General features: G+C 38.0%; 1 protein-coding gene across 1 annotated transcript in view; it reads right to left on the bottom strand.

Annotated features, from left to right (window-relative positions):
* LOC129514498 (netrin receptor DCC) overlaps positions 1 to 15499 on the bottom strand; it is a gene marked incomplete at its 5' end in the record, with an annotated part of 702567 nt that overhangs the window by 75741 nt on the left and 611327 nt on the right. Inside the window, one exon of the mRNA XM_055333118.1 lies at positions 3589 to 3654. Within this exon, the coding sequence (XP_055189093.1) occupies positions 3589 to 3654 (66 nt within the window). The remainder of the gene's footprint in view (positions 1 to 3588; positions 3655 to 15499) is intronic.

The following is a 15499-nucleotide window of genomic DNA, read 5'->3' on the forward strand; positions in this document are numbered from 1 at the left end:
AAACTTAATTTGGTTTTTAAAGGATGGGATCAATATAACAACATATGTGTAGGGATTGTAGATCTCTTAGCCAAAATTACTAATTTCACAAATTACAGGAAGAACCACCGATGAAAAGAAATTGGTGGTTTATCTTCCCCAATGAGAAAAGCAGGACAAAGTAATTGTCACCACTGTTGTTCTAATTCATACAAATATAAACTACAAGATCACATTTTCAGAAGTTGAAGATTTTTCTACTTTAAGAATGTGGACCATAAAAATGAATGAACCATAAAAGTAAAATACTAGCATATTGGCACATAATAGTTTTGATTCTACCTGCCATCAGAAAATTATTTAGGATGCCTCTTCAGTTTCCTCAGCTTAATTAAGGGCCTCCAACTACAAGAGTAAACATGAACTATAGCTTTGTTTTTCTTTATTTGAATTCCAAGAGTGCATTTTTAAGACAGTGGTGCCCAGTAAGAGAAAGTAAGTGAGGGGATCCCTGGGGGGCTCAGCGGTTGAGCATCTGCCTTCGGCCCAGGGTGTGACCCTGGAGTCCTGGGATGGAGTCCTGCATCAGGCTCCCCGAAGGGAGCCTGCTTCTCCCTCTGCCTGTGTCTCTGCCTCTCTCTCTCTATGTCTCTCAAGAATAAATAAATAAAATCTTAAAAAAAAAGAAAGTGATTAGTGAGGTCTAAATTTATTTGCAACTAGCCTGAGGTATCCTGACAATAAGCCATATTCTATTATAATTCTTTGAAGGATGAATCCAGGAATTGCAGGGAGAGATAGGAAAAACTTTGAAACTCTGTCACTCAAGAGGAGCTGTATGAAATTTTCCTTGGTTATATTTAATTTTGCAATGAAAAATATAGGAGGCTTAGTTAAATTTCAATGATCTCTAGTTGCCTTTACACATGTACCTTGAGATGCCGAAGCACATTGAGATAGAAATTCTTTGTAATATTTTCCTCTCTCTCATATTTAGAGGCAATTAGAAATGATTCAAATTTTACTGGGCCTCCTGTATTTTGAGTTGCCAAATTTGGGATTCTATCTAAAATTAGAGCTCTTTAGGGTGTGCTGTTTAAGAGAAAACATTGTTCTAGGTCTGCGGCTTACACCTGCTCCACCTTTAACACACGTGACCACAGCTTAGTCGATGGTAGAAATGGTGAAGGGACAATTTCTCCTTCTCAATGATCCATTCTGACTCTCTCTTAATTCCCTGGTGCTCTGTCTCTTCATAAAACATCATTTTGTGCCAGTACAGATAGTCATGTCCTTAGCCGTGGATGAATTCCAATTTGAAACTCTCTGTAGAACAGCATCTGAAAATCAGCTCTGCAGGATGATTCTAAAGGGGAGGATGTTCGTTCCTGGCATGGACTCCAAACCTAGAACCTCGCTATCTAAGGCCAAAAACACTGCAGTGTTGTTTCCCCCACACAATTTCAACAATGACCTTCCTTTACCCTCCCAAAAAATCCCTGGAGTTTTTCTCACTTTCTTGCATCTTCCAGGAGTGTATTTCTCTGCCTTACCCACCTGGATAATATTCCCTCTTCATTTGTTGCTCCTGTGGGGGGCTAGTCTTCAGTCTGTGTGCATAGCTCATAGTGAGCTCCCTGCCTGAAGTGAGGACTTAGTAGCATTTTTAACAGACTGCTTGGATGCATGAAGTGTGTTTGGCATATTGTTGAGACTTGAGATAAAATCTGAAGCAAAAGGATGAGTTGATATAACTTGCACAGTTTTGGGAAGGGAACTACCAACCACTATCTAAACCTATTTAAGGAGTATGCTCTTGGTCTGCTTTCAGTACCAACACATCCCTCTTCTCATCTTCCTGCTGTGAGCTCTCCAAAGTGTCCCTTGTGAATCTGAGAGCCTGGAAACCCCCAGAAGTAGGTACTAGCTAGAGCAGGTGTCTAAACCTCAAAAACCTATAGGAGACATAGTGTTACTTAATGAGAGAAGAGGATCTTTGGACAAGAGAATACAAAGTGGTGAGGATTACGGTAATGTGGAAGGAGCATTCTGGATATAACCTAAGCCAGTTCTGATTGGAATATATTTAGGAAGCTTAAATGTAAGAGATTATACTTGTCTGGTTAAGTAAAGTACATTATTAGCAGAGGAGGGTACGCCTGGCAATTAGAAGAGTTGGCAGGTAAAAATATGTTCCTGAGTCCACCACCAGCCAGAGGAGGGGATACTGAGTCTTTAACTGGACGATCTGGTCTACTCCATAGACACCTGTGTCCTTTTCGAGAAAATAGATGCATTAGGTTAACATAGCCTATAATAGGAAATAACCACATAACACTCCCATATTCTGATTTCTCACCCAGCAAGTGACTTTTAGATAGCAATTTTGGCTTCTCATATGGATTTTTTTTTAGTAGGAGACCATTCAAATGAATATTTATCTCTTCTGTAATAAAATTTCTCATGAAAATCTTCTAAAGTGATTATATACATATATTGTGTTATTTTAAAAAAATAAGATATTATACAGCAGTAAAGTTAAATGAAAGATATTTGTAAATACATGGATAAGTCTTAAAAAGACAATTAAGGATGAATGCAAGTTGCAACAAGATACATATTGTATGATGTCATTTCTATAAAGTAATAAGTATGCATAACAATATAACATTTAGGGATATAGGTCTGTATAGTAAACACCACATTTGGGAGCCTGGTTACATCAAGGAAGAATGGAGGAAATGGTGGAGAGCATGTGATAAGTCAGAGACATATGAGAGATTTCAACCGTATTTTGAATATTTTATATCTTCACTTTGCTGATGGGCACACAAGTGTTCATATTTGTATTTTGAATATATGAAATATATTTATAGTAAACCAAACCAAACAACAGCAACTGCAACAAATTTTTTACAAACCTATAAAAGGAACTTATCATATATACATCAGTCCCTTGGGAGTTTGGCTAATATCATTGCATTCTCCCATAGTTTCTGTTTCAGCAAAACGAAGGACAAGATCCTAGAAGACAGCTCCAGCACCACCCCGCTGCTTCTGTGCAGTTCAGATATTACCTTTGTCTGGTCAGTGCCAAAGCATGGGAATGACCCATCAGAATGAGCAGAAATAAATGTTTAATCTTGAGAGTGTAAAGAAAAGTTAGCAGTAAGTGCTAGAGGATTCTAAAGAGTAAACTCTCCAGGCAAAAGGTCGCAATGACTTCAATTTAGGAAACCGATTGGGTTTAGTTGAAACTATCTTAGCTATCACCTCTCTCTCATAATATTGAAATTTTGGAAATATTATAAATACATAAAACTCTTTAAAATCTAGATATTATATTGTTAACAACCCTGCATCATTTATAAAATTTTCCGTGCTTAAGCTTTCCTGACTGTTTTGGGTACTTGTTGACTCTCACTGGTATCATCTCCTGGTAGGATATGCTACAGGTTTGCTAATAACTTTATATTTCTATTATGTCACTAAAACTCTAGGTCTGAGGCTCTTAACACGTTTAGTAAGTAAAATATTTGCCTCAGACTCTCTAGAATTAACCATTTAATTAATATAACAAATCCAATAGAACCTAATTGATAGACTTACCATTGAGAGTGCTTCTATCAATCAAATTTGTATCAACTGGCCAAAAACCTCCATCTCCATGACGACCTGTTTGTTGGAAAAACATATCAGAATGTTATTGGCTCTACAGCATGAAAGCACAATGAAAGAAAACAGACATAAATAATGAACATCTTAAAACACACAAACAACTGAATGAGGTACTTTGACCACCTCAAAGAAAGGCTGAAAATATTAATCCCAGTATACTTTGTGAGAAAATGTTATTTTCTATGTGTGAGAAAAAATCCATCATGAATATAGGCTCTTTTAAACAAGCTAATTCAATTTCTCTTTGAAAAGTCGTCCCCTAAAAAAAAAAAAAAAAAAAAAAAAAAAGAAGAAGAAGTTGTCTGTTCTCTTTTTTTTCCCTTCTAATCTTGCAAAAATTGTCCCTAGAAGGTACAGCAGTGGCATGAATCTCAACATTGCATTACTGAACATCTAAGAACAGAAGGGTGCAGGTCATGACTCCTAGAGAGGCACAGCTCCCCTCTTTCATGCTGGAAGAGGTCCATCCATCTGACATGACTTTGTGGCAAATTATCATTATTACTCAACAAGGGGACAGCACATTTTGTCTTATAACTGGGTTTTGAGGAGTCCTTGTGGTATGTGACAAACAGGTGCCTGGGACTGAGATATTAGATGGGGAATAAAGAATGGGGTTATGGCACAACACATAACCATTCTGAATAGTTCTTACAAACACAGAGGGAAGAAAGAAAGCTTCTTTAGTATCACATTATTGGAGACACTGCTTTCTAGTAGGTGTGCAGCAGTTGTAAAAGCGGTACTTAAGAGAATTGAGCCAGGAAATAACCAGAATTGTAGCATCCTCCAGATTTAATTAATGGTGTTTCACCACAGGTAACACCTTTCTCTATTGGTACATTTGTAGAACTGTAATTATTTTATTAGATTTTGAATTCTAGAAGATCTATTAAGTTGACAATTTATAGGAATGCATCTGGGAGTTGAATTTATATGCAAACACATACAAGAATACAGATAATATTCCATTTATTCACTTCAGAGTTATTTCTGAAAGCAGTTATAATCAGTGGATGACATAAAGGAAGCCCACTGAGGCAGTTAGCCATGATAGCATAGGTCGTTTGCTCACATGCATTGATTTTATTTTTCTTCTTTTTCAAAAAAAGATGTTTATATATTTAAGAGAGAGAGAGAGACAGAGAGAGAGAGCACAAGTGAGAGGGGCAGAGGGAGAGAGAATCTCAAGCAGACCACCCCCGAGTATACAGCCCAGTGCAGGGCTTGATCCCATGACCCTGAGATCATGACCAGAGCCGAAGCAAGTCAGACTCTTAGCCAACTGCATCACCCAGGTGTCCCTATTTTTCTTCTTCTTTAAGACTTTCAAGTCCTGCTCTTGTGACATTGTTTGGCATCCCAAACATGCCTCTTGCTAACACTTTCCCAAGATCTCATCATTTTACTTGCAAATCAGTAGTGAAAGGACAACTTAAATCTTGTTAACAGACTATACATTCCGCATTTTAAAAATTCGTTCCATATCAAGTCAGAGGTGAAGTGAGGATGTTGAGCTTCCGACAAGCAATGCTTACATTAATCCAATCACATCATATTCTGTTTTCAGTAAAAATTGGTAAATTTAAAATCTGCTGGCCAGTAACTGTGGATGTATATAAAGCAGGAATTAGGATGGAGGCTACCTATGGGGAAAGGCAGGAGGGAAGCAAATGAAATAATCAGCAATTGTAAACATTTTGGTGGGCTGAATAAAATGTGGACAAACCTTTTCCCAAATACCTTGTTTGTGTGACTCTGATGTATTTGGGGTTTCTTTTATTTTTTTTTAAAGATTTTATTTATTTATTCATGACAGACAGAGAGAGAGAGAGGCAGAGACATAGAGGGAGAAGCAGGCTCCACGCAGGGAGCCCGATGCAGGACCCCTGGATCATGCCCTGAGCCGAAGGCAGATGCTCAGCCGCCCAGCCACCCAGGCGTCCACATTTGCAGTTTCAATGAACAGAGGATAAGCTTTGCCCATGGGACATTGTAAGATCTATGTTGGAAGAAATGATGTGAGACAGGAAATCTGTATGAATATTAAGATAGCTTTTCTCACACGTAAAAGCAACTAGATTGCAAAGCACTCAGCCAAAAGAGATGCTAACAGTCCCATCACTTAGGCCAGTAAAGCAATAAATGATTCCTGGTGGGAGTAATCCTGTATTGGCTGGAAATTAGGTAAATACTCTGTGGAGGATTTTCCTTTTCCTCTAGCATCCTGACAAATGTCTTTTTAATGAAGTTTCTCAGTCTCCCAGCTAGTTTGTGAGAAGATGCAAAAACAAGCCCACAAGCACATCCATACATTACTCAGACGTAAAGCTCTATGGGGATAGCACCCCCTGGATTTCGCGAGGCTATTGATTACACTGTGAATTTCAATAGGACGGAGAAAATCAGATGTCCTATGGTTAGAGTTCTATGTCAGATAAAGGAATTCTGGAAATACTTCCTAAATAAGAGAGGGCCACCTAAAACTTGACCATTCTACCCACACAATCTGGTGTATTGACATTGCTTCCCTTTTTGTTGGCTGTAATTAGATTGATACCCCAAAAGAAAATTAAGTAACACTTAACCAACCCAACAGAAAGTACTTTAAAGAAATGTGATCTCATCAGCAAGCAAGATTGGATTTATGGTAATTTAGAGTCCTTGAACCACTTCAGTAAGGAAACACAAAATTCATTTCTGGGATATTGGTGAGGCTGGGGATCTTTTCATCTAAAGACGTGAGAATAAAATTTTAACGTTGTGCTCTGGTATGTTTCTGTTCTCTAAAATACGTCTTTTAACTTCCAGGAATGCTTCCTTTGTGGGGAAATAATAAACTAGAACAAACAAACAAGACTCTCCCATTGTTCTAAGGCAAGAACCACAAAGTTGTCAAATGAGAGGACACTGACGACCAAAGAGGACACTGAGTGTCATTGCTTGCACTTCAAAGCATTTTTAAGGGCTTTTTGATGTGGATCCAATACTGGAAGTGTTTAGTTAATTTGGTTAATTTCATAAGCACTGATGTAGGGAAATAGAAGATGAATGAGATTCTGCAAGACGGAAAAGTCAGTTGATGCAAAAGTATAAAGTCCTATCTGATCCCAAAGGTGGAGATCAGATCAGATTTTATTAGTGGAACATAAAGTTGGTAATAATTCATTCAAGATTTAGTGAGGGCCTACTAAATGCAAGACATAGTCCTAGATCCTCAGGGAAGTGGTAAGATAAAAACATGGATTAGGTAAGGATCCCGCCCTGGCGGACCGAGTCGGTTCACTGTATCTCAATCCTATATAAGATCTTAAGCAACTGCAGATGGTTTTTAATTGGTGCCGACTTTATAGATTTAAAAATAAGTTAGCCTATCTTTTACTATAAAATTACTATTAGTTTTAATTACAATTTTTTTATTTGTCCAGTATTGTTAAAAGAACTACATGCAAATAAAAATAATGCATTATTTTCAGTCTTATGTGTTCTATAGTTATATTTAGCTTAAAACTCCCCAATTTTCTTTGCATACTTCACTAAATCTCTAACATTTTTCGAAATTAAAAATTTCCCCCCAAATTTATCACATTTACACATAACATTTGTAGAAATAATGTAATAAATTTCAATGAGTACTGTTTTTTTTTTATTCAAATAAAACTCAACATGGTTCAAAAAGGTGGGAACGGGCAGTTTTTCTTTTTGTCTTTTTTATAGAATTAGTAGTATCAAGACATTATGTGACAGTAATCAGAATGTGCTTTGTGAATAAAATATTAAATTCTGCAGAGCCTGAAGAATTCTTGTGTTACTGTGTACCCATATTTTCTTAGTAATAGAAATGAGGGTGAGGAAAGGATTCAAGATGCTAAATAAATTCATATATCGTTTAACCAACTAGGTATTTTATCCAATTTCATCCAGAAATCACTTTTCCAGAAGTCACTTCTTCCAGAAATTTTTGATAATTAAAACATATTTTCTACTTTTCCTTAGGATTTGAAACCAGGAAATGGCACTTTCAGAAAGAACAAGAAAACAAATGAATCTGGGATGCCTGGGTGGCTCGGTGGTTGAGCCTCTGCCTTGGACTCAGGGCGTGATCCTGGGGTCCTGGGATCCAGTTCCACATTGGGTACCCCGCAGGGAACTTGCTTCTCCCTCTGCCTGTGTCTCTGTCTCTCATGAATAAATAAATAAAGTCTTTAAAAAAAAATGAGTCCATGGTTAACTTTGAAAAAAGGAAGTGTATAACTATTTTAGAGTTACTAGAAATTATTTATATATTTCTAAATTTATTTTGTATAGGTACCTATTAGATATGATCAAAACAGAAATTTCATGTTCCTCCCCTTGATTTGCATTTTTACAATATTATAAAGTATAAAGTCATTTAAAGAGTAAACCTTTATATTTTATTTAAAGGACAGTTCTCATTAGGAGACTTTTTTTTTTTTTTTGGCAAAAGACATATGCTCCCTTGGGCAAAATTTGAAACCTCCATGATTTCCCTACCATTTGTTCTCTGGATTGAAGGGAAAAGTGGGCAGAGGTAATACGAAAAATTCTGTGCTCCAACAGTGTCATTATTTATACGTACCAGCAGTGCAACTCCTGTGATCTCCCTGTAGGAAGTGTGCTTATCATGATATTTCTTGGTGTTCACCAAAGTGACATGTATACTGTGTTCTCAATGCTTGATAAGAGACTAACATGAGTGAGAATGCTCAGTGTTATATTATTAATATGAACAAGATCTTAAGTTATAATTATTATACAAGTTGTTTTCCATGTTCTTGTCCTTACATATCACTTAAAATATCATTTTTGTGTGTGGGTGTATGTGTGTTTGCTTAAAAGGAAACACTAATGTTTACATTAAAGTCCATACTCTTAGCAGTCATGGACAGTTGGAGTATAACTCTCGGGATAAAAATAATTTATCAGCACTTAACAAAGATGAATTTAACTGGGATTTCTAGAGTGTGGTTTTCTGAGTAGATGTTTACAAGTTCAGGGGCGGGGGGGGTAGTGGAAAATTAATTTACTGAGGACATGGAGAAAACTGGATGTAGTAGTTCTGATCTATTCTTTAATTTATGTTTCCTGAGTGGGGATAAGAGAGGGTCCTCCAGAATGGCACCCACACAATCAATCCTGAGGAAAACATATGGTCCATAATCTAAATCAAATGAACAGACTGGCCATCTAACAAACATTCAATATACAATCTCCCAAGGATGCAAAGCACTGAGGTATCTTCTTGATTGTAGAATTGGTTCTCTGAAAATAATTCTGGTGATAATGATGGAAATTGAATTGATTTTGTGTCCTGCGTACCAGTGGATAAAGGATATCTATTAATGACACCTGAATACAGTTTTACGGTCCGATACACAGATCATGTGGAGATCTATTTTGAAGCAGATGATTTTTCAGAGGCTGGAAAAGTGTCTAAGTGATCAATTTATCATGCAGTGGATAATCCTGCTGACTTTGAACAAAGGCATCAGGATATCTAAAAGCCAGGAAGCGAAATCATAACTCATGCCTAGGTTATTTCAAACATATATTAATGGAAAAGAATTAATGAGCTCTCCTCGACACATTGTTTTCAAGTAAACATGAAAGAAAGCCCATTGATTGAAAGAAAATAGAACATTAACTACTTCATATGTAAGGGAAGCTAACGTGCCTGCTGCATATTGAGGCTTGGTGCTCAACAAATCCTTTTTGCTTTCCTTCCTTCAAAATATCTCCTTATATTTGTCACCTGTGGCAAGTCTAAGAGCAATAATTTTTGAGAATGGTAATGTATTTGGTGACCTACTCTGAGTAGACACAATGCAAGAGAACCAAATATGTGCTTATTCATCTTTTCCTTGACCATGAGAAGGACATTTTTTTTAGAGTTCCAACTTCTAACTTTATGCAATAAAATATGGACATAATAGACTACAGTGAAAAGCAAATTCAGTTTTAAAATCCTTAGAGATCAATCTAAAATCTAAGATTTTTTTCACATACAAACATCATGAATTGGGTGACCACGTAGTTATGAAAATCAAGCCACTTTAAGAATGAAAGAGGATGCTATTATCAATTTTGCCTGGATCTGGGTATTAATCAAGACACTGCTGGACAAAATGGAAATTATAGTCATTATGGATGCAAATAATTTAAATAAATGAACCATTAATTCCTGGCTCTTGGTTAACATCAGTTTGATTTTAGGGCCTGACTTCCTGAAGGAGATGTGTAGTTTTTTGCAGTGTGACAACTGACAGGTGGAGAAGAGTTGCCTGGGAAATGTCTTAAGGTAGGAAAAAGGTTTGCAAACTTTGTACTCTTCTTACTTTGCAAACACCAGAGTAAAACAGCACTATGCCACACTAACTGATACCTGGATTCCTGACATGATGATAGATATCAGCCAATGAGAAGAAAAGAAAAAAATACACACATACATATTAATGATACAGTGATTGTGGGGTTTTCTCCTCCCTCCTTGCACGTCTTCTTGCCCATACTGTATCTGGAATAATGGCCAGTATATGAGTCTAAGATACCACTTTTAGGTGCAGTCTTTCTTTATTATTTTTTTTTAATTTTTATTTATTTATGATAGTCAGAGAGAGAGAGAGAGAGAGAGAGAGAGAGAGAGAGAGGCAGAGACACAGGCAGAGGGAGAAGCAGGCTCCATGCACCGGGAGCCCGACGTGGGATTCGATCCCGGGTCTCCAGGATTGTGCCCTGGGCCAAAGGCAGGCGCTAAACTGCTGCGCCACCCAGGGATCCCCAGCCTTTCTTTATTAAAACCTAAAAAGCCTCTTGTTTCCCTAAACATGGGCACTCTTCTGGAATGACTGTATCTTCCCAAGAGCTATCTCATTAACCAGACTAAAACATGGAGGATGAAGAAGAATCTTCCATGGATTATAAAGGAACAACTGTTCTCAAAAGCCACTGAGTGATCATGAAAGTCTCCCCTACCTGAATATCCACAAGCTTATCCCAAAGGCGGTGTGAGATAAGTTTGTGTCTGAGTGAAATTGCCAAGCAATGCAAGGAGAGGGAACAAAAGAGCACAAAAGCTTTGTCTTCTCCAAGTGGCTGTATGTCAAGACGTTGCAACTACAGTATGAAAACACTAGAATATCCAGGTCACAGGAGTTGCACTGCTGGTACATATAAATAATGACACTGTTGGAGTATACAAGTTTTTCATTTGTGTATCAGCTCATGCTACATCCAACTAGTCAACAAATGTATTGAATGGGTCCAGTGTTCTAAGTACTGGAGATTTAAAATGACTGTTGCAAAGGCTCTTAAATTAGTGAAGGGGGAGGGACGCCTGGTGGCTCAGAGGCTGAGCATCTGCCTTCAGCTCAGGGTGTGATCCCAGAATTCCAGGATCGAGTCCTACATCGGGCTCCTCGCAGGAAGCCTGCTTCTCCCTCTGCCTGTGTCTCTGCCTCTTTCTCTCATTCTCTCTCTCTCTCTGTGTCTCTCATGGATAAAAAAAATAATAATAAAACCTTTAAAATAATTAGTGAGAGGAGGAAATGTTGGATAATAATAACTGAATAATAGCTGAAAGTTTTAAAAATATTATAAGTAGGTACCACAATGGAAAAACAGGTTGATAGACCATTTATGCTTAGTAAAATGATGAAAGACTTTTCAGGGGTGACATCTGAGTTGAGGATTAAAAGATGAGTAGGTCAGGTAGAAAGAGTGACTGGGGAAGCTTTGAAAGACAAACAGACATGAAATAATAAAACTCCCTAGATGTTCTACCGAAGAGTCTAGAATTTATCTTGCAGAACACAGAGGTCTATTGCAAGTATTTTATGCAGAAAATGGACTCAATTAAATATGTACTTTAGAAAGAGCACTGTGGCTGAGTGTGAAGAATAAATTATGAGAGACTACTATAATAAGTAGCACGAGAATAATATTAATTATGAATCCACAAGGCAGACATTATTAGTTCCATTTTATAGGTGAGTAAACTATGGCTCGGAAAGACTAACGAGTATACCCATTTTAAGTGGCCGAATAGGTCTGGCTCTGATGATGATGATTTTACCATTAGTGGGTGAATTCATAAATAAAAGAAGGACTGGGGAGAGAGTTGGACAGAAATTCGAGCATCTCTCAGAGTTGATCCTGGTGTGTGAGTGTGAAGGTTTAGATGTGGGAGTGTGACTTGAAGTAGTAGCTTCATTTTCAAGAAGACACAGAACACCATAGACTTTGGAAGGAAAAGGAAATAGTTCAGTTTGTAACCATGCTGAGCACTGGGACCAGTAAAGGTGAGAGTTCAGAAAAGGCATAGCAGAAGTGGTCAAGAAAGGCTAGGAAAACTCTTCTAAGATCAGGGATACTTAGGCCCTATTCCTAGTCCACATCGTCCTTTCCTCCCTGTCCCACACTCTCATGCCCTCCTTCCCCCAGGGAAGCAAGAAATGATTGGAATCAGCAGGCAAGATGGGGTTTGCAGGTTCTGGATCCAGGTGATCCATGCTGATCCTCAGTGACCAGTGTAGATAGTAGATACTTATGTGCTGAAAAGTCGGAAAGCCAGAGAACTGCTGTGTTAGAGCAGAGGGAAAGAGCAAAAGCCTCACCAATTCACCTCCCTCTCTCTCCCCCTCTCTTCCTCCCCCTCTCTCTATCATTGTGCATTATTCTGCACAGAAGTACCCTAACTGTCCTCTGAATACATCTTGCAAACCTCAGTCTTTGAACAGCTTCTTGGCATCTTAATTTTCTAATTCTAGGATTTCTCTAAGTAAAGGTTCAAGTAATCTTTCCCTCCACAATCACTTGTGTTGAATCAAGTTCTACTCATATATTAAAAGTCCAGTCTTGGGTGTAAGAAGTCTTTTCTGCTAATTACCAATAGTGACTGCCCATCCAAAACCCTATAGTAATGATACACATATGAGAAGGTACCACTGAATTTCACATTTAATTTTTTTAAAAAAGATTTAATTAATTAATTTATTTATTCATGAGAGACATACACACACACACACACAGAGAGAGGTAGAGACACAGGCAGAGGGAGAAGCTGACTCCATGTAGGGAGCCCAGTGTGGGACTCAGTCTCGGGACTCCAAGATCACGACCTGGGCCAAGGGCAGGTGCTAAACCACTGAGTCACCCAGGGATCCCTCACATTTAATATTTTTAATGTTGGGCTGGGAGTATTTATATACTCCTCCTAAACACATTGCACACTTCTTGAAAATGGATCCCTGGAACTGTACTTCTTTCTTATGCTTCGTCACACCCAGCAAGCTATCATAAGTGAGTCCTATTCCTTTCATACTTCACATTTGAAATTTGAAAAACTTATCCACAGCCAGTAGTTTTGATTTTTTTCTCCTTTCTGTATTTAGAATTATAAGCAGCCAGAGAAATGCAAGAAAACTAAATTTTCTGCTAACAAGAAACGACAGGGTAGAGATCAAGAAAAGTGCACAGGAGGTCAGAATCATCTACAAGTGTGACCACCATTTCCTCAATCAAAGAGAACTTGTTCTCCTGTTTAGCTTTAATTTAATAGATGAATATTGAAGACATTTTTACCTTATTGGAAAAATATTAACATCCTCCTGAAGATCAGTAACATACACAATATCCTCAGCCCTGGGCACTATTGCTTTTAGGTCTCCAAACAATACATTTGGTCAGATGGAAAAGTCTTTCTTTCCAGATTATCCTGTGACTATTTCCTCAAAGATACGTGTCATAATTCAGTTCAACAACTGCTTACTGGGCAACTACAATATGACAGGTTCTCAATTAGAGACTGGGAGGTGGGGATGACAGTGTGAATTAGACCAGTGCTCTGCCAGCAAGGAACTTACAACCTGGCCCAGAGGTTGGGAATATAAACAGCAAACTAAAAGAAATGAAGAACAGTGAGCAAGGAATAAGTTGGGTGTTATGTACATATAGAAGAAGAAAAAGATTGGAAAGGTGAGAAAGCGTTCTTGGAAAAAAAAAAAAAAGCAGAATGGGAAAGGGAATCTTAAGAAATGAAGACCTGACTCGGTTGAGAAAGGGAGAAAGTACTGTGAAAGCTAAGAGGATGGTACCAGTTAGAGCATGGAGCTGGGAAAAAGCGCCTTTCCCAGAGTGATTTATACATTTTTGCTAATAGGCTGTGATGTATGTGGAGGGATGGACTAGTCTTGAGGCTAGAGAAGAGCAGTTGGGGTCTTGATGTCAAAGAACTGACTATTCCATTAGCACCAGTGAGCCATGTTTTGGAAAGAACTAAGGAGGCCGAGCCCAGGTCTAACAGTCTTGGGCAGAAAATAAAGTCAGGAGCCTGGTATCTGGCTAATGTCTACAGCAAAGGACGTTAAACAACAGAGTGGTTCTTACCAAAAAAAAAAAAAAAAAAAAACCACGTTGTTTAAGAAATCTTTTTGAGGGCTTGTTAACAAAAACGTCTATCTTTTGGGTCTGAGAAACTCACAATTATGCTATGAATCACATCAATTCTTAAGAGTACTGAGTATGTGTTTTCTTTCAAAGTTATGTATTGAAACATAAAAGCTCCTGAGAGGTTGATTTAGGCAGCTACTTGACTGCTTGCTGGGAACACGAGAAGCACCTCAACACTTTATCAAAAGCGCCGTACTCATTTTTCACCCCTACTTTTACACCATAATCATAATTTATAGAATTGCAAAATTTTGGACCTGAGAAAAGCATAGGCGAGAACAGCTCTCTCTCAAAGGGGTGTAGCTGCAATTGAATAATAAAGTAGTTGAAACTACACACAATAATAGGGTAAAAAGAGGTTTTAATTTTCAATTAAACAGCTCCCATCAAAAGGTGCTAAAGGCTTCAATTTTTCAAACAGCACCCCAGCTACTGTAATCCAAACTCTGCAAAGTCTGGATTACATTAACTAAATTCCAAGCTTGACTAGACTGCCTTGAAAACCCTATTTCCTTGAAATTGGAAGTAATTAATGTTCTGTTTATTCATGAGATTAAACCCGCTGAGGTGTAGAATGGCAGGTGTAGTGTTAAGTACTTTGCCTGAATACCCTACTGAGGAAAGACAAAGAACTTTAAAGTAGGTGAGGTATGATGATGCCATCTAGGTTTTTCTTTCTCGATAACAAAGTAGTGACCAATTAGCTCACCGTGTTCCAAGCAGTTACATAGTGGTTAAGGGCAGAGACTCTCAAATTAGTTCACCTGGGTCTGTATCTTGGCTTAATCTCTTATATCCTGTGAATGTTAGGGCATCTTTGTGTCTCATTTTCTACATCAGGAAGGGTGTGATGAAGATACAATAGCACACGTACAGTGCACGGAATGACTGACGCATCCCAGGAATGCTAAACACGTGAATGCTGCACTATGTGAAGATGCTGTGCCTGGGCTTTTTTTCAAATCCTAACATCCATCTTAAGGTTTGATCATCTGAAATCTTGAAAAAAAAAGGTATTTTGAGCTTAAGTCCTCATTTTACAGGTGAGGATGCTGAGAGATGTCAATCACTTGTCCCACAGAAGGTCACAGTGGCAAGGCAGCATGGAATCTGGGGTATTGGATCCCGTGCCACCACTCTTGGAGCCTTATCCAAGAGCATTATCAGCCCTTACCATGACTTAGAAGTGACTAATTCTCCCTCCCTCGTGGGAGGGCAGTTCTCAGCAGGCCACCTGCATGTAGAGCTAGAAACCGGACCATGAATTTCCACCTCCTTTGTAGCCTTGGTGGTTGGTTTATTATTTATTTATTTATTTATTTATTTATTTATTTATTTATTTATTTCTCTATTTAAAATATTTATTTATTCATGA

The sequence above is a fragment of the Nyctereutes procyonoides genome, unplaced genomic scaffold (assembly GCF_905146905.1).
Source record: "Nyctereutes procyonoides isolate TBG_1078 unplaced genomic scaffold, NYPRO_anot_genome, whole genome shotgun sequence".
NCBI classification, from domain to species: Eukaryota; Metazoa; Chordata; class Mammalia; order Carnivora; family Canidae; genus Nyctereutes; species Nyctereutes procyonoides.